General features: G+C 41.6%; 1 protein-coding gene across 1 annotated transcript; it reads right to left on the bottom strand.

Annotated features, from left to right (window-relative positions):
- paxip1 (PAX interacting (with transcription-activation domain) protein 1) lies at positions 1 to 23,636 on the bottom strand. The gene is made up of 24 exons (XM_083782914.1): positions 23,440 to 23,636; positions 21,503 to 21,637; positions 20,547 to 20,590; positions 19,590 to 19,653; positions 19,018 to 19,128; positions 18,811 to 18,886; positions 17,500 to 18,051; positions 16,779 to 16,894; positions 15,097 to 15,444; positions 13,232 to 13,799; positions 11,959 to 12,053; positions 11,385 to 11,480; positions 9,680 to 9,817; positions 8,798 to 8,919; positions 8,149 to 8,333; positions 6,789 to 6,832; positions 6,315 to 6,382; positions 6,082 to 6,184; positions 4,026 to 4,194; positions 3,771 to 3,871; positions 3,220 to 3,354; positions 2,714 to 2,789; positions 857 to 916; positions 1 to 380 (listed from the first exon to the last, which is right to left on the bottom strand). Exons 1-24 carry the CDS (start codon positions 23,518 to 23,520, stop codon positions 364 to 366), a joined length of 3,504 nt encoding a protein of 1,167 aa, XP_083639040.1. The 5' UTR covers positions 23,521 to 23,636; the 3' UTR covers positions 1 to 363.
- Positions 23,637 to 23,878: the final 242 nt, after the last annotated feature.

Raw genomic sequence — 23,878 nt, 5'->3', positions numbered from 1 at the left:
AGATAGTTTTATTCCAAAAGCAGCAGTGAGTTTTGCTGGAACCTTTACACATTCATTTTTTTTAAAATAAACAACAAAAAAAAGCAGGTTAAATCATTCCATATAATTTAAACATTCATTTCCCAAAAATAACATCGATTTATGTATCATCAAACATGTTACAAAAAGCTACAAAAATTACAGCTCGTCTATCCACAGGGTACAAAAAAAAGAAAAGGAAAAACTGTCAAAACAGAGCATACTGTACATTGCAACAATGTCTCTCTTTCTAGTCTTAAAAGCTTCATCTAGGGCTGAGCCTCAGTAGACAGCAAAACATCTCAGTTCCTCTTCTCTCGTCATGCCTGATCAGGTCACCAACCATCAAGTAAATTTAAATGTGAAGATTGTCAAGGTAAGCAACTGGTTGGTCATAACAAATCAGTCTCACGTCAGTTAGGTTTCCTTTTTGTTGTCCTCCAAATATTCAGACGTTGGTCATATTTTTTATGACCATTAATATCTAGATTAAAACCTAACTCCACAAGTTGGAGTTAGGTGGTGTGTCTGACAGAATCCAATGGAGTTAGGTTTAGTCAGAATTTTTTTAATACTTTTCATTGGTTCAATATTTGTAAAACCCACACACAGACGTAGCCGTTTTCTGCCCGACAGCAACAATATTATCTTTGTTCTACAAGGAAATAAACCTATTCCCAAATCTTACAACAATTTATTAGACAGAAATACCTTCAAGAGGACTACTTATAATCTAGGCGTGTGTGTGTGTGTGTGTGTGTCATAAAGTATAAAGTTCAGTGTTAAGTATGAGTGTTTTCCTTTATTTGTTTTGCTTTTCATTCATTTAAAGGATATGAATCATAGTCCAACTTCTGGGTGAGAACTCCAGTTAGGATGAACTCTGCATTGTGCACATCTACAAAACAGAGAAGAAGGGTTGGAAAGAAACAACATACGTAGTGAGTGAATTGCAGTATTAAACAGAAGCAACTTTTCACAGGTGGTCAGCCGGAGAATTGGACATCTAATAAGGATGCCTCCCGAGCGTCCCAAGCTGGCCTTGGAACGCCTCGGATCCCAACACAGTACATATGGGCTTGCAACTGTCATTTGGCTTTCCGTGTTCATCGGATTCAAATCAAAGTATTTCCAAACTACCCTGGTTTCCAGCCTGATTCACCACGTTCCGTGGATTTGTTTTGTCACTTCGAAGTGACTAAACAAATTCACAGAACGCAGAGAAACGAGGCCATTTCCAAAAAGCACTTTTTTTCTTTATCTATCAAAACAGGCTGGGAAGGTTCCGCACATGCCATCTTGACGAGCTAGCTTACATAAATAGAAATACGAGTGACGATAAGAATGCAGTGGAGAATAGGAGAAAAGACACCGGCGTGTGAGCAACAGAGAGCGAGTGTCTCTACGAGGCAGAAGGGGAGGGGCTGCACCGTGCACGTGGGCACTCCTGTGCGTGCGGGCGTGCAGGGCTGCAGGCGCTGGCGCATGTGTCAACCAACGAGAGGGGTACTATGGAAAAGTCATATTCAAGATTCAAGATTCAATAATGTATTTGCCATGTCAACAAGTTGATAGGAATTTGTCTTGGTTCATACTCAACATATACAGACAACCATAGATACAAAAACAAGGACAATACAATACAAAACCAGCAGCATAGGAAATTACATTCAGTTATTTAAAGTGCTATATGCATATTGCTACATACATACATCAGCCTGTGCTTAATGAGTCAAGTTCAGATGTCTAATGGCTACGAGGTAAGTGCTATCTCTGAAGCGAGATGTTGAGCTCTAGATACTTCTATATCTCCTGCCTGATGGGAGGAGATTGAAGATGTGCAGGATGGGAATGATTTTTTTGGCCTTCCTAATTATTCTGGTGTAATAGAGTGAGGGAAGTGTAGGGAGGCTACATCCATTGGTTTTTGATGCACGACGTACTACTCTTTCCAGCTTTGATTTGTCTTGAGAGGTTATGTGACCAAACCAGACAAGCATGGAGAAGGTGAGAACACTTTCAATAGTGGCCCTGTAGAAGTGAGTCATGGCTGCTTGGCTGACTCTAAACTTCTTAAGCTGCCGCAGGAAATAGAGACGCTGGTGTGATTTACTCTCATTTGCTCTGTAGGCAAATTGGTGAGGATCTAGTGCTATACTGGACAGGTGCTTACAGAACAGTCGCTCAAAGACTTTCATAATGACAGATGTTAGGGCAACAGGCCTATAGTCATTAAGACAGGCGATATTATTTTTCTTTGGGACAGGAATGATAACGGCAGAAATAAAACAAGCAGGCACAGTACAGAGTTCAAGTGACCAGTTGAAAATGGAAGTGAGGACAGGTGCAAGTTGGTCAGCACAGTGCTTTAATGTGGCAGACGACACGCTATCAGGCCCTGCCGCCTTTCTGGGGTTTTGTTGACGGAGCAACAGTCTGACATCATGTTCATATATGTTGGGTGGAGAGTCACTCTGCTCTCTTGGAAAAGAGGGGGACTGATGGTTTTCACTATCGAACAGACAATAAAAATCATTAAGCCTCCCAGGAAGGGAGGGGTCCCTGTCTGGAACATGGTGCTTGGAACTGAACTGGTGCTTGGAACTGAACTGCTTGAACTGTTTTTATTTTTCAAAATCAATATATATCGAAAACCCGATATATTTTTTAACACTAGTGTGTGTGTGTGTCTTACCAATGTTCTTGAGGAAGTATTCTCTACAGAGGTGGAGGTCATTTTCGCAGGAAATCAGGATAATCTCTGGAAGGTTCTACAACAAAACCACAACATTAATTCAATAAACTGGTCAGAACTTATTTGGGCAGGTTACTGTGACTGCATTTACATGCATGCGTTTCTAAATATATCGATATATCCTGATATGAGCCTAGATATTGTCCTGGATTTTGCGTATGGGAATATTGTGCAGTATGTGATTATGAAATATATCGTGATATGGCTTAAATGCTGTCTTTTCCTGGTTTTAATCAATTAAGCGTTTATACTACACAAGTATCAGAAATAGTTAGCCCTAACCCTAAAATAGCCGATCATACAAGCTCACATTATGTGACGCGTTGTGACTGAGGTCTGAGGCGTTTTTGGTTGAATCTACACTTTTAACTTTTTTGTCTATAAAGACAGATAGTAGTTAATACAAATGATTTATTAATAATCTAACTGTTGCACCCCTACAGTACCTTGTTCTGTTTGTGCTCCATGATCTTGCGGTAGGACGGCTGCTTGGCCAGTAGCTTGCCTCCAGCGCTCTCCAGGATGGTCTTCATGGTGCTTAGGCTGGGACAGATCCCTGGGCTGATGTAGAAGAACTTCCCCTGCACACAGAACATGTTGTTAAACATACTGTTGGGTTGATGTAAAAGAACTTGAAAATTACGTCATATGGCAGCCAAGTCTATGGACCTTTAATGTTTGTTTTGGGCAGCAGTTAAACGACGATGATTCACCACAAACAGAACTTTGGGTTCCTTTGCTTTCCCTGCTTCTCCTTTTTTTGAGGGGCACTAGCCCCTCCTATGCACAGCTTGGTGTAGGTGTGTTTGAGCACGTGTTTGTAGCATGTGTTTGTAGCATGGAATGTGATAATTTCATTGGCTGATATATGATGATAAGAGCGCCCCTCACCTCACACAAGTGCGATTTTTTTTATTAAAAAAAGGAAGTAAACTTTATAAAGCACCTTCAAAACATAGTAACAAAGTGACACAAAATAAGTTAAAAACAAACCAACCTTGAAGAGAGGTGCATTATGGGCCCTCTTGAGTGACTCCTCTAGACTGAAGCTAAACAACACCTCCTGCTCAGCATCCCTCAGTGTGTAACTCTGTTCATCTAGAAGACACACACACACACACACACACGTTGAAGGTACTTTCAGACAGGCTTCGATTAACGCAGACGTTGTCACCTGGATCAACGACAGGTCTGCCCCAGGTCTGCTCATGAGGGGTAAGTGCAAATAAGTACAGAAATATCACACACTCACCAACAAACTTCTGGCTCCTCCAGCTGTCTTCCAGCCACTCTGGAGTGACGATGTGTTTGACCGCAGACATGGCCGTCAGGAACTTGACCGTCCTGGTCACCTTGGCTGCCACCAGGTGGCTGCTCTTCTTGGCACTGTCCGCCACCTCCCCGCCCAGAGCATGGAGCCTCTGCAACACGGGGTCGAGACATTAGAACCCATTCTGAGCGGGAACCCCTTTTGGTGTTTTACCCCCTCAGGCCGGGAACCCATTTTTGGGTTCTGTACAGCATGTACAGTATTCAAAAAATACAAAAGATTGATGCTGCTATATAAATATTTGAAGTTTTTCAGAAAACTTCAGGCTTTAGAAGGCATTTTAGAATCGGCCTTAGGCCTAAATGGGTTAAAGCTGCCCTGATGTCTGTCTTTTTATTTTTATTTTTTCAATTTGTATTTTTCTCATTTTGTTTGGAAAAATGACTGTGACTTTGGTCACGATTGAAACTTGAGAATTACATCTGTAATCTTATGCACACCTGATATGCTCTGATGTAAACCATATGTAAAACAGTTTATTATGCTTGCACACAATGACAACAAAAAAAACCAATGTAAAAAAAAAAGAGAAGAAATTGACGTGTTCTGCACCTATTTCCGAGCACGTGATTGGATTGGGACAACCCTGGAAACAAGCATTCTTGGATAAATCCCTTTAGCAGACCTTGTATTGTACTGCACTTCCCTGTGCTTGTCCATACAAACCGTTAACGTATTCATTCAATCAATCAAAGTGCTAAAGGACAACTTTAGTTTTTTTCAACCAAGGCTCATGTTTTAGGTTGTTATTAGAGAAAGTAAAAGATAAGTGTTTGAAAACAAGGTCAACATCCAGCAAGAGATACAAATAAAAGTAGTAAGAAGGAATGGAAAATAAAAAATTTAAATAGAGAGAAGCATAAAAATGAGCAATAGCAACAAAATATTTTAGCTTGGGTTTTTTTTCCTTATTCAGCAAAAGTCTGATCAAAATGGTTTGACATATTCGGTCCATTTAGTCCAAATTCTGAAGAATTTGTCTTCCCGAGTTCTGGGAGTAAGTGAGTTTTTCCATTTTGATAATGAGCTATCTCGATCCATTCACTGTAGGTGGTTGTGTTTGCAGCCACTTTCTCGTGATAGCCTTCTTGCTAGCCACCAGGAGGGTCAGAATTATATTTTTATCATTACTATACAGTAAGTCATATGGGAGGTTTCCTAGTTATAAGGTATCAAACTGAAAGGGGATGTTGATCCCAAACACGTCATTTTCAAATGATCAGAATTGGATCGGGAGATATAAAACGTGATCGGAAGATCCATCAATATTATATCCATATCATGATATTAGACTGGATATCTTCTGTGATTTTGGATACTGAAGTATTATGAAATGGCATAAGTATTCTATAAAGATCAGGAAAACAAATCGGTATCGGCAGATACTCAAAATCAAATGATCAGAATCGGGAGCAAAACATTTGATCGGGACATCCCTGCTCGTTTCCATTGGGGTCCTTTAGTACTCAATTCATTAGGCTTGACTTTTTACAGGGGTACAAGTCTTTTCTCCTGCAGCCAAAGTGCTCTTTTTTGTTTAAGAGTAGGGATTCACTATAGTAGGGAATTCCACATTTGTTGTAGCATAGCAGAACAAATTTAAAACCTTGTTCATGCCAAATCTAGGTTGAATGTGATTTGTGGAGCTCCCTCCCCGATTGTGGACTTGATTGAGGTTTTTTTTGTAGTTGGACAGGACATGAGGTCATGTCAAGGTTTCGTCAAGACTTTAGGCCGCTTAAATATAGCGGTGCCAATAGCCATGTACGTACAGTATGGACCTGCACAAATTAATGTCTCTTCACAAACCTCCGTTTATGAAGTCTTCTTCAGAATTCTGAAGAAGACTACGTGTCGAAACGTTAATCTATAATAGAGCCTTGACTGGGAGCTTTTGCAAAGTGCAGACTTTTCAGGTTTAAAATATTCAAAAGCAGCAAAAGCTCTGCTACTTTTGATGGGTTTCTTTTTGCATTACCTTGATGTATTGCTGCTGCTGTGTGGGTTCAAACCCTGTGAAGATGACATGAGGGGTGGACTCTGGTGGAAGCTTTTTATTGGTTGACTGGAGCTCTTCAAGTCTACGTGCGCGCACACGCAAGCGCACACACACACACACGACAAAAATCAAACGTTTGAAATCTAAAAGAAAATACTTTTTGAGAGTGAAGAGATCAAAAGTTGTAATGCCATTGGAGGTCAAACACTGACCTGGCCTTCTTGTTGGGAGGCTGGTTAGTGGTGTCGGACAACCTCTGTTTGTGAAGCAACTGGAGACCCTGAACAGAGAGAGAAAGAGAGGGAGAGAGAGAGAAACGATAAATCAAATGCGTGTCTTGGTAAATAAATCCTGTTGAGGACACGTTAACCACACGTTGCAAGTGTGAATTCTGTACTGGCCATATATGGAGCGTGTCCTGAGTGTACAGGGTTTGATAAGGTCACTGGTACACTGACGAAAACGTACGATTTCATAGTAAATGCGACCTGTGGTCGCAAATACAAATGCTTCAGCCCTATTTTCTATTTTCTAAATATGTTTTTTATAGATTTTATACATTTGACAACTTGTGAAACGGGACTTTTAACTTGTAACAGAGTATTTCTATATTGTGTTATTGATACGTTTACTCGAGTAAAGAATGTGAGTACTTGTTCCATCAGTGTGTTTCTAGGACAACTCACCGCCAACGCCTCGGGAGACACTTTGACTGGTGCTCGCCACGCACCTGGAACACACACACACACACACACACACACACACACACGATTATTACGTTTAATCCACCTCAATTACAACAATGCAAGATTATATCTGAATTCGACTAAGTGTCAGACTTATTAAGGAAATAAATTAACTTGGACAACTTTGGGTTTTTTTTTCAACCAAGGTTCATGTTTTAGGTCGTTATTAGAGAAAGTAAAGATGAGTGTTAATTTCTTTCATTTGCTGCTTTCTTTTGTTTAAAAGGCATTCAAACAAGTGGCTAAATGCGGATTGTTTCTTACAGAATGTTACGGCAATTTATTTCATTTGTATTCATTTCTAATTATTATTTACCTTAGGCCTATTAGACCCCAGGAAATTATATCTAGCCACAAAAGATCACGGGATCTACTGAATGTACAATTTAGGCATTTAGCATTTAAGCAAGAACAAAAAAGCATGGGAATACATCACATAAAAAGCATTTATCATGAAACATGCGTAAGCTAAGAAAGTAACAGTGGAATATCTATATAATGAAACTATACATATAAACTATACATATAGTCATATATACTATATGTACTATGACGTGCTATGACTACATACAATGCAATGCAATTATAGTGCTGTCTGTCTACATAACATGCTATAAGTCTGTATCAAATGCTATCCAAGTCTACAGAAATGCTATCTAAGGGGGTAGGGTAAGTGCTATGGGCCATGATGGAGTCTGAAAAGGTGGGTTTTCAGACTACGGCGGAAGATTGGGAGTGATGCTGCAGTTCTGACTGCAATGGGAAGTGCATTCCACAGTTTTGGAGCCAGAAGAAGGGAGAAGAGTTTGGGACGTGTGGAGCGTTGTCCCGGCGTTTTTAGTGAGGGTACTTCCAGCTTCCCTGCGTTGGCTGATCTGATCTACTTGCAAGATATGGGGGAGCCATATCTTTGGTTGCTTTGAATGCCAGCATCAGAGTTTTGTATTCTGTGCGGGCAGCGACCGGGAGCCAGTGGAGGGAGATACTAGGGGAATGCCATACTGTGTGTCGCAGGCTGTCATATGCTCAGGCATATATCAGTTTGTCACCTCCCCCTTCACATTCAGTAGATCCTGTGACCAGATTTGTGGCCAGATGTAATTTCCTGGGGTCTAGTAGGACTATATTAAATAATAATAAAGAAATCGCTGTAGAAAAATACATATTTAGCCACTTGTACTCCGTTTGTGCTAAACATTAGATATCATTAGATATCTAATGTTTAGCACAAACAGATGGTACTAGTGCTGAGGGACTCTGTGTACAGGGTTTTATGCACAAAAACACATCGTGTCCATACCCAGTAGATTGAGCACCAGCTGCGGGTTAGGGACCAGTGGTTCGGGGTGATTGTAGTTGGAGTAGCGGCTGTGCTGAATCTGTCTCAGAGCCTCAAAGTGACCTAGCATGATGTCACACAGCCACTGGGCGTTCACACAGGGAACCTTCCACTCTTTGGCCTTCTCATACTTCATGCCACTGGCTCTGATAGGAGACGAGGGACACAAGAGAAAGAACAGTAACATCAGACACTCTCACCAAGATGAAAAGTACCATTTGTTGCGATTATACTGTATTGTATTGGGCGGTGTGATACTCCAGAACAACCTGTGCAAGCACGACATAAATATCTCTGAAATTAACCCATTAATCCGTGTCATTTTATACTTTGGATATTCAAAAATGGCTCAAGTGACGCATTATGAGTTTGTAGATCTGCCATTTTTGAATAATCGTTAACACATTTAACTCAAATCTGTGCTTCTAGGTATCCCTGGAACAACATATTTTGAGATGGGGATCCGGACTGTGGCCAAATGCATATATCATTCTGGGGAGTCCTTGACATGAGAAAGTTTTTTCCCCGAAAACAGTTTGACTACATTTACAGTACACCCCAAAATACCGTACATCTCCTCCTACACTTATCTACTTATGCTTATTCTTACTGTTTGCAGATGAGCACGGTGTTACTGCGACAGAGGTAGCCAGTGTATCTGGCTCCAGCCAGGTAGGCCATGAGCTTCAAGTCATCTCTGTCTGTGTCCACAAAGCCTGTCACACAAATTATCTGGGAGGGAGGGAGAGGGAGAGAGAGAGAGTCAACAGTCAGCCACAAGAACAAAATATAACCTTTTGCTTTCAGCTGCACCAACTGAGTAGGGGTGCAACAGTCAGTCAACGTTGAGTTATATTTTACTATACATTTTCCTTGTGGATAAAAAAAATGTCAGTTTTACTCAACAGGACACAAATGTTACAAATACGAACCCTTTTATAAGCAGCAAATGTGCAACTCAAGTGTTCACAGCCCTGTATCAAAACCATGCCAGGATGAATTTCTGAATTTTAACCCATTCTGACCTGAGATCAGATTCATACGAGGTTTCCGCCGGACACACACTGGTCTGATGAACCCATTCTGACCTGAGATCAGATTCTAAAAATGTCAGTCGCTCTTCGATTTTTCAAAAATAGCAGACCTACAAGCTCGTATCGCGCCACTCGGTGGCGCGATATGAGCTTGTAGATCTGCTATTTTTAAATAGCTAAAGCATAACATGATGCTGACACCAAAATGGGTGCCCGGTCAGAATGGGTTAAAGGTCGCTCAAAACGAGAGCGAATTCCAACAGAGGGATTCTGGAAAATTGGGGGGCTACCCACACATTTAGCTGTGTTGCTCACACACACACAGTATATATGCTTTTCAATTAATCAAAATAAATAATCGCTAAGAATACAATAGTTGCAGCCCACATTTTCACTGTTTACAAAACCCCCAAATAAGCCAACTCGGCTTGGGAAATGTGTTGAACGGTTGAACCTACATGCTGCGAGCAGGGCTTGGCTCCGGGCGGGAAGGCAAAGGGCAGGTGTAGAGTTCTGTGGGGGGGAACCATCTTCTTCTTCTTCAGAACAGTGTTGAGCCAGTGAGCCGTTACACACCGCTTCCCTTCTCTTAGAGCCTGACACAAGGAAACAAACAACATTGATCCTTGGCTGAAGGTGTACTGTACATGCACACAGTACTAGGAGTTAATCCGCTGTCACGATCATGAGATTTTATTTACGATGAATAGTCGATCAAATAATTGCGATGAATGATTTAATGGTTTCTGTACTTAATACTGAATAGTGGAGCATGGCATCACCATGGTGTTTGGTACAGGTCACGAGGCCTCATTTTACTATTCTAACATCTTCATTGAAAACGCCAGGTTACCTGGCGTGTCAAAAACTGTGTGGGAGAGGGATTTGAATATTGATATTGAAGAGGAGGAGTGGGATGAAATCTGCAGAAATTCAACAAAAATGTCTAAAGATACTAGAATCAAATTGATTCAATTTAAAATTCTCAACCGCTTCTATTGGACACCCTCACGGTTGCACAGACTTGGTCTTAAGGACACAGCTGAGTGCTGGAAGTGCAAGGATCCATCTTCGGTGGGCACTCTGGTTCACGCTTTGTGGGACTGTCCTGTAATTGAGTTATTGGAAACAAATTCATAATTGTATCTTAGAAATGACAACGGTTGATTTTCCCTTCTGCCCTAGGCTTTACATACTGGGTGACCCAAAGCAGGTTGCTCACTGTGATTATGTCGATTTCATCCTCACGGCTATCATGATTGGTAGACAGGTGCTAATGAGGGGTTGGAAAGCGTCAGGGAGTCCCTCGTTTCATGACTGGTTTGTGGAATTAGGCAAGGTTGCAGCATACGAAGAAATGGCATATAGGAGGTCCGACAGACTGGACAAATATATACGGAAATGGGGAGGATACATAATGCATATTGCTGTCAATCCCACTGTGGTGTGAGCGCAACGTCTGTTTTTCTTTCTTTTTTTCCGTGAAAGTGTAAATTGATATTACCCAGGTGTAATGGCATTTATTTATTTTTATTTTTCCCCCTTTTTTTTAATTATTAATTTGTTTTATTATTATTTTATTGTATTGTATTGTATTGTCTGTATTGTTTTATCTTTTCTGTAAAGATTTCGGTGTGTGATGTATTTATAATTTTATTGTCTAGTTTTGTTTCGTTTGTTGTCTTAATTGTTTGTGAAACTAATTTGAAAAAGCAATACAATTTTTAATCATAAAAAAAAAAATACTGAATAGTGGATATACGCGTTTTGAGCTTGTAGATCTTATGTTAAAAACATATGAACATTTTCAACATTATGGCAATTATGGCAACCTCAAATAATTGTGATTGGGCCATTATGTAATTACTATGACAGGCCTACCAACTAAGTGATTGAATAGATTAAAAAAATAAATTATGATAAAATTTCACACATTTAACAGCTCATCTACAAGTCAGGACAAGTAGATGGCTGTTGTATAAAATAGTGCCATGGTTAATCGGACTAATGTATTTATTCAATAATTACCCGAATGGGTCATTGAAATTAAATAGTTTGAGAACCACTGTTGTAGCCATCATTATAAAGTGGGCAGTGGGCAGTCAGCCATCATAAGGTTAAGGAGCAGATATTTTGAACATGAATGACAGTCACTGTTCTTACCTGGACGTACAAGCTGCTGACCTGACTCTCACAGAGCAGATGTGTGCACCGGCTGTTCAACGCCGGGTCCACTGTGCCCCCGTAGGCCTGGATGACCTGGCAGGACGAACAAGACACGTTGCATTTAACCACGCCTCCATTCCTGGCCTGACAGAGAAAGTCGTGGGTTCGATTCACAAGCCCGACACGACGACCTATGCTGCGTCAGCGTGTCACTCCATGTCTTTCTCTCCCAGTTTCCTGTCTCTCTCGGTCTTCAATAAATAAAAAGGGTACTCAATTGCCCCAAAATATCGTATGCAAAAAACCTATGCAGCTCCATTGCTGAGGTTAAGGAATAAGGATATGCCACAACATTAATTATTCCCTTTGAGTGCGCTTACAAACTTTGAATTGGGCTTATATCTAGTCTTCGGACCAAAATAAATGCATCTCAGTCCTTCCTTGCACTAAGACATGTCAGTTTCTTCCACTGACTTTCCCTTCTTTATATTTTGACTTGAGCATGCAGCAAAAGCAGTAAGCACATGATTTTCACAATGTTTTCTGCCTGTTGATCACATGCCTGACTTACCCTCTTCCACTGTGCTAGCAGCTGTTTGTCAGCCATCTGCTCAGGGTAGTCAGCGATAGCGAAAACACAACCAACCAGGAAACCATCCTCAGGGACTGAGAAACACACAGATGAAGGCAGTTATAGAATAGGTAAACTTTAGGATTTATAAGCTTGGATTCCTACACATTATTTGACAACATGACAGTCTCTTAGGGCTTAGATCATATCACAAAATGAGGGTGGGTTTACAATTGGTAGCCAATATGACAGATTATGATACGTTTTTGAAATAACAACATTGGCTGAAAAAATAAGTCACTGTTAACATGTGATTCTGCTCTGCAAATAAAGCCCAAGATCATTTAGGAGCCACACCTGAGTTTTGGAGTATCTGTAAATTGTTGTTATTTTGTGGTATTTTGTCATGCTTTATCACAGAAGAGCTCATGTTTTTCCTTTGTATGAAGCCGGAATGCTTAGAACACTTCTATTAGTCAGTCGACTACAATGTCTGAACTAATTGTCGGCACCAAATGTCTGAACATGCGGCTCCTCTCGTACTGAGCGGGATTACTATTGCAACAACACATCATCAGTAGGGTAAAACTAACCCGTCTCACGACGGTCTAAACCCAGCTCACGTTCCCCATTAGTGAGTGGTTGAACAATCCGACCAACAATTGGTGAATTCTGCTTCACTGATGATAGGAAGAGCCGACATCGAAGGAACAAAATGCTTGGCCACCACAAGCCAGTTATCCCTGTGGTAACTTTTCTAACACCTTCCGCTTAAAACCCAAAAAGCCAGAAGCTTTCACGGTCTGTATTGAAAGTCTAGATCAAGTGGGCTTTTGACAAACATTTGATTATTCGATCATGCATGCAGTCGTAATGCAGTCGTCAATTAAGATAAGCTGTCTGCAGTCATAATGTAGTCGTGTTCATGGATGCATTGATTTTAAATGCTCACAACATTCATGACTGCTGCACAAAATCAGCACTGAACAGTTTGCAAATGTAAAAACTCTCAGAAAGTCTCATAGACCTTTAAAAGGAATCATTGAATATTCGCATTAAAATCGCGAATCCGATTCGATGAATAACATTTTTATTTGGGTACAGCTCTACTTATATTAGGCCCCTAGTTCTACTTAGGCTAACATGTAACACGCATTGTGATCTTGTGTTTTTTGGTGAATGTTCTAATTTATCTATTAAGACTTGCCCAGAAGAGGGACGCCAAGGTTCATGTGGTTATAAAAAAACCAGGTTATTTTGTCTCCTTTCTTACCATCTTGTCCTGGCTCATGGCCAAAGAGCTGAGCTATCTGTGGAGGTTGCTGGACTTGAGGCGGTAACGACTGCTGTTGCTGTTGTTGCAGGACCTGTTGATTCTGATGCTGCAGCGCTTGCTGCTGCTGCAACTGCTGCATGTGCTGCTGCTGAAGGAAATGTTGCTGCTGCTGCTGCTGTTGCTGCTGCTGCAGGTGTTGCTGGTGTAACTGCTGCTGTTGTTGGTTTTGTTGCTGCTGTTGCTGCTGCTGTTGCTGCTGTAACATCTGCAAGCGTTGCTGCTGCTGGAACTGTTGCAGTTGTTGCTGCAGCGCTTGCTGCTGTTGCAGCTGCTGCAATCCCGGCCGCAGCAGCTGCTGAGGAGGACGTAGCTGCTGCTGCTGTTGGGAGAATCCATGCTGTTGTTGTTGTTGTTGTTGCTGCTGCTGCTGTTGTGTAATAAATTGTTGTTGATGCATCTGTTGCTGCTGTTGTTGCTGCTGCTGTTGTTGCTGCTGCTGCTGTTGTTGTTGTTGCAGGAACTGTTGCTGTTGTTGGGGCAACTGTGGAAAGCCCTGTTGTGCAACCTAAGAGAAAAAGAACAAGATAATAGATTAAACCTTGATGATATAATCTAGTTTTGTGTTCAAATGCTTGTTCACCGCACGCACTATTGTTTTGTTAGGGACTCCTGCTGGTGAGAGTCGTTTTTGATCTGGTGGCGAAGCAAGTCTGCCCGTAGACTCTCACATTCAGCTCAAACCACCGCTGGCTCTCCACCAGCTGAGTAGGGGTGTAACAGTCAGTCGAACTTAATCATTTAATAAAATAATCGATTATACCTTGCAAAGCTACGCTTTGTGCCCTACTGACTAGGGATGTGTAAATGTGTCCAAAATGAAAATCGATTTGTATAATTCAATATTAACGATTAATCGATTTTTTGGGGGGGGGGGGGCTTTTTTTTTTTTAAATAATTTATTTATTTTTATTTTTTTAATGAACCCTACAAAAAAAAAAAATCTTCCCCCCAAGGGGTACCTAAGTCAAAAAAGTTTGGGAACCCCTAGCCTCGATACCCAGGCTTTCATTTCGTCTGCGCGAAAGATGACAGCCTGGAAAAAGCCGTGGGCTGAACCAGTCTAAAAGTGGGAGTCAACCCTTCCGCGTAGGCGTCGCTCTAAATAATGTGACGTAGCGCTGCACTAGGGGGGAGAGGAGGGGCCGGGGGTGACGGACAGATCGATGAGATCCAATCAGGGTGCGCGCTTTTCTGAGACGCGACCCTCCCATCTAGGCCAGAAATGTCTCTGCTTAGGTCAGGCTAGGGAACCCCTGATGTAGTTGATTAATAATAATTGTAACTCTTGAGAGTTAAATAGGGTCCATTTGGTTACTAACTCCATCTTTTAAATGAGGACCACTGGTGGTCCCTGGACCACTGTTGATCCAATTGATCACCATAGCAACCCCAGCCTAGGCCTGATTAGGTAAATTCCCAAAACCTGCTAAATCCTCCAAACCTGTATCTTGATTGGAATCAATCTCCACTCACACTCCTCTCAGTCATGCAGCTACACAGACACATCCCAGGCACACTTTGGTAGGTCTATAGCCCTGTCCTGTTTGGATGACAATATTGCCTTTCCAACAGATTTTCATTTAAAAAAAAAAGAAGAAAAAAAAAAAAAGAAAAAAAAAAAAACGATTATCGATTATTAATTTTCATAATCGATTTCGGGTCCTATCAACGATAATCGATTAATCGGACCCATCCCTACTACTGACCTTGTAGACCCTCTGCTATTTCTTTATTTGCAGACCTACAGCTGAGCAACAGAAGGTAAATACAAAGGTCTGCAAAACCTGAAAATATGTCTGTACCTGTGGCTGTTGTGGATGCTGTTGTTGTTGATGATGTAACTGCATCATCTGATGCTGCTGCAGGTGCATCATGGGATGTTGTTGTTGCTGCGGCAACTGTTGGTGGTGCTGCTGCTGCTGTTGCTGTTGTTGTTGTCCAACTTGTTGTTGTTGTCCAACTTGTTGGTGCGACTGCTGCTGCTGTTGTTGTAGCAACTGTTGCTGCTGTTCAGGTGTGAGGGCCTGGCCAGGCAGTTTCGATTGGTTGAAGAGGAGGGGATTGGTGCTGTTGGGGGTGGGAGGAGCCTGGCTCTGATTGGTCTGCTGGTCAGATGGCTTGGTCTGATTGGCCGTCAGGCTCTGGAGGATCTGAGGGGTTAAGGAGAAAAACTGGCCATGACTAGAAGAAATCACTGACGCATTGGAAATTAATCCATTACAAAACGATTACACATTTTGTATGTTAATATATTTATTTCTATACATTTCATCTACAATGTATGTGTCTTTTTTCACTGAGCTGTAAAACACATTAACAACTTGAGGGCCACCTGGTGGACGAAAGTGGTGGTTCTTGGGTGTCACCAGATTAGAATCTGTTTTAGTATGACACATGTCCGGTTTTGGGTTCCATCTTGGATGCTAAATTATTAGTGTTAATGCGAGCGAGCTAAAATAGGCCAATCCTTGCTAGTTTCTGAGAAAAGAGCGTGCAAAGGCCACGGCTAATACAGAAGCAGTGCTGGCGAGGCCTTAGCAAGCCTCCGTAGCAACCGGAGCTATTCCAAAGATGAAACAGAGCGGGGCTTTCTTATAGCGATATCAAGCACCTTAAGACGAGCCTAGTCGTCATAAACACCCCACGTAATTACTTTATAGGACGAGTATACCCGTCCTTAGGATCCAATGTGTTTACAGCCCTGTCTCAATGGTACAATCTACAATAAGTCAGTGTCTTTGGATACTTAGAAAACTGCTACAAATTTGAGATATGATTATTGCAATAGTATATGAATAGGTATTTGTATTATACTTGTTTATTAAACATTTTACTGACACAATGATGGCAAGTTTCCGAGAGTGTGCAGGTCATTGTCTTTGTTTTTAAAGATACCCTTTTAATATATGCACTTTTGTCCTAGGCACCTGTCACCAACCTTTTGAGGTGTGCACTGCATGGGCCTTTTTCTATAAAGACTGACACAATAAGGAGAAACACAGTGAAACACCAAAACACTGCAGAGCCCTGTCTCTGTTGTCTGATAAACGCTTGACATCTGGTCTACTTATTTGATGGGCCATTACTTTAATTGCATTTAGAAGCCAGAAAAATATTAAATATCGAAGCAAAATGGAACTGTATGCCTTTTTGTGAGTTTGACAAGTAAATGACATAATATATGTGCTACCACTGGGTGTAGTACATGTGTGTACTGTATATCAACAGTTACCCACATTCACTAATCTAGGATGGGGGGCAGAAGCAAAGATGTGCATTAAACATATATTTATATTCAAAGATTTTGTTTTTGAATAGCAGATATACAGGTACAAGCTTGTAGCAGGTCACTTCGTGCCATGCCATCTGCTATTTTTGAATAGCCAAAGTATTAAATAATGGTTAAAGTAGTTCAAATGATTGTAAAGCTATATTAAATAAAATGACATGCGTTCCCGTTAAACAACTCCTGGCGGTTTCTTACATGTGCAACGTTGGCGGGCCGGTTGGTCTGCTGAATGTCAGAGTTGTTGGTGATGTTCCGCAGCGTTCTGGCCGCGGGGCTCCACCCAGGAACGCCGTCTGGCCCCAATACGCCTCCTACAGGACGATGACAGCAGGAACAGTGAGGAGGAGTAAACATAATAATGGTTTGTGGAATAATAGGTTGATGATACAAGAATATCTATAGGATCCGTTGCTCCACCGTAGCATCTTACTATGGTGCTATACTTAGAGCCCTGTCACAATTATTACATAATTGCCTAATTGCAATTATTTTTGATATTCGCATTATTTTACATAATCGTTTTTTCCAAAAATATAACGTTATTAAATATGTCAGTAATTTCTTATTGGTCTTAGTTATTTGTCATATCTGCCTTGTGCAACTTTTGTTCACGAACCCTAAACACCAAATGGAAATAAAAACACGTCTGAAATGAGCGGCACAACTATACGTGTGTGTCTCCCCCAATCAGGTTGATGACCTGCAGCTGCAGGTCAATAGGTCATGGTACAAACAGACATTCCGTGCTCAGTCAGACCTACACACAAAGCCGTTCCTTGGAGCGGCTAGCACCGCTCATCGTAAATCCTTTGAACATATTTTCAAAGATTTGCACAATTATGTGTGACAATGAATCGTCAACTGAAAAGGTGTAATGGTGACAGCTCTATAGGCCCTAGCTAGTAGCTATACTGACCTTGCTGTGCAGTTTGTACTACGGCAACAGCAGCAGCAGCAACAGCAGCAGCAGCAGCAGCAGGCCGGCCATCAGCCGGCACGGGCACACCGCTGCCCGGCGCAGGCGGCACGGTGGCACACAGGTTGATCAGCCCGGCGGCGGCCGGAGGCGGAGCGGGCTCTTTGTGGCCTCCAGGAGGCCCTCCTCGCCTCCTGGCTGTGTTGGCGGCCGGGGCGCCGGGGACTGCAGTCGTGACCTCGGCCGGCGTCCAGTTAAGGTTGCGTCCCTCCTTCTCCGCCGAGGAGGAGTCGTCGTCGGAGTCGTCAAACATGCGCTCGCTGCGGCGGTCCGACTTGCGCGACGACGTGGGCGAGAAGGAGTTGAGCTTCTTGGGACCCGGCCGGCGGTGGGGGCTGGCGGCTGGGGAGTCGTCGCGGGATGAGGCCCCGCTGGAGCCATGCCGCGGGCTGTAGCTGCCGTCCCGCGAGTAGTCGTCCTCGCTCTCCTCTTCGTCCAGCTCCTCGTAGGTGAGTCGCGGGTGATACAGTGTCTCGTCTCTCTTGGATTTTTCTTTTTCCAATGAGGAAAGAAAAAGAGTGTCATGTTTAATCTGTTGAGACCTGAAGCCGATTATACGAGTGCCTTTTAAAGTAGTTCTCAAATATTTTTCAAATACTTTCCAGATTTTTCACAAATGTTCAACAATAGCAGATGTACAAGCTCGCAGCGTGGCACAAAGTGAGGCACTGTGAGCTTGTATGTGCTATTTTTTTAATAGCCAACACTAAAATCTAGAATGACACACATGCTTTCCCACTTTTACTAAGAGCTGACTGAATCCCTCTATGATTGACCTGTACTGTAGAAGGCAGCATCAGAACTGTACAGGATCACAGGGCAAAATGCCTCCTGATATTTCCTAGTAGAACATTTAATCTCAACAGTTAATTGAAAGTATAAAATTTTTAAAGACCCATTTCAATAAAATAATCAATTTTACATGCTTATTATGAAAAAATGCAATAGTTAGTTGTATAGATATTTAGTACTTCTCCTTTATATCATTAATTGAAATAAGTAATCGATACAATAGTCACTGATAAAATATATTCCCAGTGGCGCCAAGATCTGACTTCATCTGAGGTATGATTTGCTGGAACGCCATGTCATACACCAAGAACTTTTTGAGTTGTCCCGGAATTTGATGAAATGCCAGCACATTTTAGGCAGATTGGACTAAATCTATCCTAATAAAACATTTTTCAATTTCTATTGGTAGAAATGGGAACATTCTCTTTTATAGAAATGTAATGTTTGACTGTAATGTACCTTTAACTGAGTCAAGTATCCAGTCTGGGGTGACAATCCGAATGTTAGGATGCTTCAAGGCACACTCGAACTTAGCCTAGAGTGGGTAAAAACATACACTTTATTGAACCACTTTCACTAAATCAAACATCTCTTCATCCAAGAGAGAAGTAGCAAAGAAGGCAAAATAACATTCATAACAACAATATTCAATCTGCATCAACTCACCCCCTTTGGTTCCTTCACCACTAGATGTGTGACGTTCTTGTTTAGGTTGAGCTGACAGTTCCCTCCATAGAAGGTTATATAGGCCCACAGGGCAGTGAGGTCCTCTGGGAGCTACACACACACACACACACACACACACACACACACACACACACAGGGTTAGCTTGTGGGAACAAACTATGTTTAACCACTTGAACCAAAGCATCCCTATTCTGAGGGGGACATTCACCCAAAAAATAGCAGATCTACAAGCTCACAGGACTGAGATATGGTGTAGATACTGTAGAAGGGAAAAGAAGACAGGGGCTCAAGTACAGAGCTGACGCCGGTTAAATAATTATTAGTTTACTAAGTACAGAGTGGTTAAACTCACAATTGGTAAATTAAAGCTGGGATTTCAGACAAACCCACATACAGTAGGTGGGTAAACACACAAACAATAAAAAATACTTTTCAGTTTCAGTTTTTGTAAAAACACAAATTACACATTAAACGAAGGGATTTCCGAAGGCATGTGCGCCTTCGGAACGCACATAACACACAACCTGCAAAAAGTACACTCACACACTTACCCTGGGCAGACACACCGTCACCCCAAAGAATACCTGCCCCGGCTCAGGGGAGAAGCCAGTAACTCTGCATATTTCATCAGTTAAGGAGGGGAAGCAATATGATAAGCATGAGCACAAATCCAACAGTGGTGATATTCAGCATTCATTTTCAATTTCAATACACCCTGGCTGGGATGGAGACCTTGATTAAAGCTGCTATAAGCAATAATATGTAAAAAAAGAAATTGGTATTCAGACAGCCAGCAATGGGTAGAACGCTCCCAAATAAAGTTGTGTCTCTGTGACAATTTAATCTCTGTGATCAATTGAATCCTTTGTAAACCTAACCTATGTAAAGCCACTGCTACTCCCGGGTGCTGTTTGGGTGTAAGGAAATGCATCTAGTAGCGTGAAGATGGACCTCTACGGGGGCCTCCTGCGAGTCACGGACAAGGTCAGGGAGAGAAGGTTGGGGCTGATTGGGCATTGTGCCAGGCAGACCGACCGGATGGCCGCCGGCAAACTGGCACTGTGGGATCCAACCCACAGCTGGGAGTGGGAGGGCACACCGCTTATATATATCGAGGGCAGTGCGGTTTGACAGCGGAGCTATCGACGCAGAGCTTCAGACCCGGATGCTGGATAAGCGGGAGTAGAAGCCGGTGGTAAGGCGTCCTGCTCTCTCCAAAATGTCTTCTGGTAATATGGGTTTACTTTATTGGAATTAGTAGAATACATATACACAGACTGGTTAAAGGGTCATTGAAATTCATCAATCCATTATGTTCCATTTCTTACTCTTGAATAAGTAATTAAGGATTTTGTTCGATTTAATCAGATTTACATGCAGCTCAATTTCAAATCTGACTTTTCTTGTCACCCGTTATGATTAATTGAATGGATGAATAGTCATTAGTTCAGACACAAAACATGTCAGCTTTTTTGCATGTTTAACTTTAAATCACGATGAAAGGATACGGTAACAGGTCTCCACATCGCACTGACAGCAGCACCCACGATGGCTGGGGGGAGAAAGAACAAGAGGACAAGCTGTTAATGTCAATATGCTCCTTCTATGCTGTACTGTCTACCATGTCTACTAGTTATTTATGGTTTACTGTGTTCAGCAAGAGCAAGATAAATGCAAACAGAATATTTCAGCATTGTATTCAGGTTCTTTCAGGAAGATCACTGCTCATCAATCAATACGATGATCGATCGATAATGTGAATCAACTATCGATTAACCCATTATTAACCCATTAAGACATGGAACGCATCTGTGTCACTTTAGCGATTAACCACATTAACCATTATTTTATACTTTAGCTATTGAAAAATAGCAGATCTCCAAGCTCATATCGCAGCACTCGGTGCCGCGCTATGAGCTTGTAGAAAGATCTTGTAGAATTTTGAGAAATTGTGAAAACGTGTGCAAATCTTTGAATATTTATTCTTTCACAGCGAACATTACTTTTAAACTAATATCTTTGTTTCTGGGGGTCCCTGGAACAAAATATTCTGAGATGGGGGTCGGTGGCCAAATACATATAATTTCGGGGGTCCTTGACATAAAAAGGTATGAGAACCACTGATATAGAAACATACGTTTTTTGTAGAATCAGGTCTCAATGGGTTTTGTATTTCACAATCTGCATTAGGCTTGTAGGCAAATTATAGTTGTTTAAAATGAAATACTTGTAAATTCATCACACAGACACACACATACAGTAATGTAGATGTTTATTTAAAAGAAAATCCATATTTACATGACGGTAAAATTACGATATTGGGTATTATCGGTATTCGATATTATTTATATACTCCACGATATTACCGATATTGATTTCAAATATCGCGATAAACGGTAATATCGATATATTGCCCAAGCCTAATCTGCATGCATCCATATACAGTAAATCTACGGCCTCTCACCTTGACAACTGGCAGGTCAAAGACCTCTCTGGACTCGCTGACCTCCGGGTTGTCCCCATCCTCTGAGATGACGTGTGTGGCCAGTGCATTGTAGGAGACCTCCTTGCCTTTCCCTGCTTTCAACAGCTGCACCACCTGTCCAGAGTCACACCACGATTATTAGACCACAGCAGATACCATGATGACACTGCGTCGATAACAGAATCTGAATTACTTTTGTTTGCCAAGTACAGTGTTTCACACGGGGGTGCATACTTAGTTTAGACTAGTCATTGGTTAGACATGGGTTAAGGTTAGGTTTAGATGTGCTGCCACGTGGGAGGTTAGGTTTAGGGTGAGGGTTTGAGATAGGTTGTAGACTAGTCTAAACCAAAAATTGTCTAAACTAAGTACTGCACCCGTTTCACGACCTTCACAACCCAAAATAATAAAAAATAATAACAACAAAGACTTACAGGACTAACCACAAACACTGCACAACGTTCTGTAAGTGGACTAGACATTAGTCCGCCTGTCACCTAGCTGCAATTATTTGAGATAATCGCAATTATTTTTGCATTATCTTCAGTATTGATCCATTCATATACCAATTGATCTGTAGAAGATTGACAAGTTCACAAAGCATTCCGAGGCAATGCGTTGTGAACTTGTAGATCTGCCTTTTCTGCTATTGTCGAACATATTTGAAAGCATAAAATGACTAAACGCACAGCCTATTCTGGGCCATTTTGATTATGGGTACCTGTCACTGTCAGTCATTTATTTATTTCACATTCACAATAGGTTGTATTCCAGACTCTAGAAGTAGGCCTACAAATTATACAGACCAAGCTCAGTCAAACTGTTAAATATACAGAGACCCTACAGGAGCCAACAAGTGTGATTATATGGACGTCACGTAACATGACTAACAACACAGATTACCTGTAGAACTTTTAGACCAAAGTGCTTTAACTGTACCATGCACTGTTTTGCATTTTATATTGTCTAATAAAATAATCAAAAGATCATCAACATTATAATAAAGAAAGAAAGAATACTAATATATGGCATAAATGCCAGTAGGGGTAGGCTTTATATAGTATTTGTGTCCTTGTCCGACTCCGAGCTGTAATTGTTTTGTTGGTCATATAGACTCAGCAGAAGATCAATTAAGATGGAATAGAATACATGTTCAGTGTATGTTTAGATTGTGCACAAAACAACAACAAACGAAATGTCAGCTCAAGAGGAAAACACAAGGTCACGTGTCCTCTCTATCAGCTGACAATGTTGTAACATGGGTGGCTTAGATTAGAAGATCACTGTTTAATAATTATGAAAACAAATGTGATGTGTGAGACTACTGTACTGGGATCACTATCTGGCAGGAAGTACACTGATGTGCCACAGGTCCGCGAGTACCATTCAGTCAAATAGCGGCGACGCATGCGCACAAGCAGGCGCCAAATTAAGCAAGACATTGCTGGGTGCAAAAGAAAACTGTTGTTATTTCTGTGTAATAATGTTTCACAAAACAGTCTGTCTGCAAACGGGCATTTTATAATGTCCAAAGGACAAGACAGAAATCTAAATGGATATATGTATTAATGGGCTAAGATAACATGCAAGCTATCAGAGCTACCAGTTAGCACATCATCTGTCAACTGCGAAACTTCACTAATGCTAGCTCGCTTTATGACCACCACCATTCACGTTTAACTGCAGGATGTGCTTCGTTGCAAAAAAAACTGAAGAGACATGTCCCATCATCTCCTGCAAGCCAAATAAAACGCCAGGGATGCCCAGACCACAAAGTTAGCGTCTCTCACCACTTTAGCAAGGTTAGCCCAACAAGTCAGCTAGCTGCTCTGTCCATAGACTTCCTATGGGGATCGTGCTAACTAACGCTAAGCTAAGCTTTACAACACAGTACAGTGGTGGTGGACTGGGCTCACCTTCTGGTCAATGTCCCCGACCATATAGAATTTGACGTCTTTGAAAAGCTCATCGGGGACTTTGGGTTCGTCGTCAGACATGATGATTGTCCATGAACGTTCGTATTGCTGCAGTGTTGTTTAAAAAACGTGTTAAAAGCACAATAAAAACATTGAGGCTGTCTGTCTGTATGACCACTGGAGTTGAGCCTTTCACTCAGCCCGCCCCACTCTAGCGCCAAAATCGGCTGAGCGCGCCTTGGACCGCAGCATTTTTAAAACACACAGGGGGGTTCACAATACCTACATTATATTATGTCCATTTCGCCAGCTATATATTCTTCCATAATGTATGTTCTATTTTAAATAATACTTGAAACTAATCATATTCTAACTGTTTAAATCCTCAGACAGATGTTTGTAATAATACCCTTTTATTATGGAAATGAGCCACCCCCGG

Source organism: Protomyctophum parallelum (assembly GCF_964188405.1).
Source record: "Protomyctophum parallelum genome assembly, chromosome: 14".
Lineage (NCBI taxonomy): Eukaryota > Metazoa > Chordata > Actinopteri > Myctophiformes > Myctophidae > Protomyctophum > Protomyctophum parallelum.
Note: the sequence above shows the minus strand (reverse complement) of the source record. Positions and strands in the feature narration are given on the sequence as shown.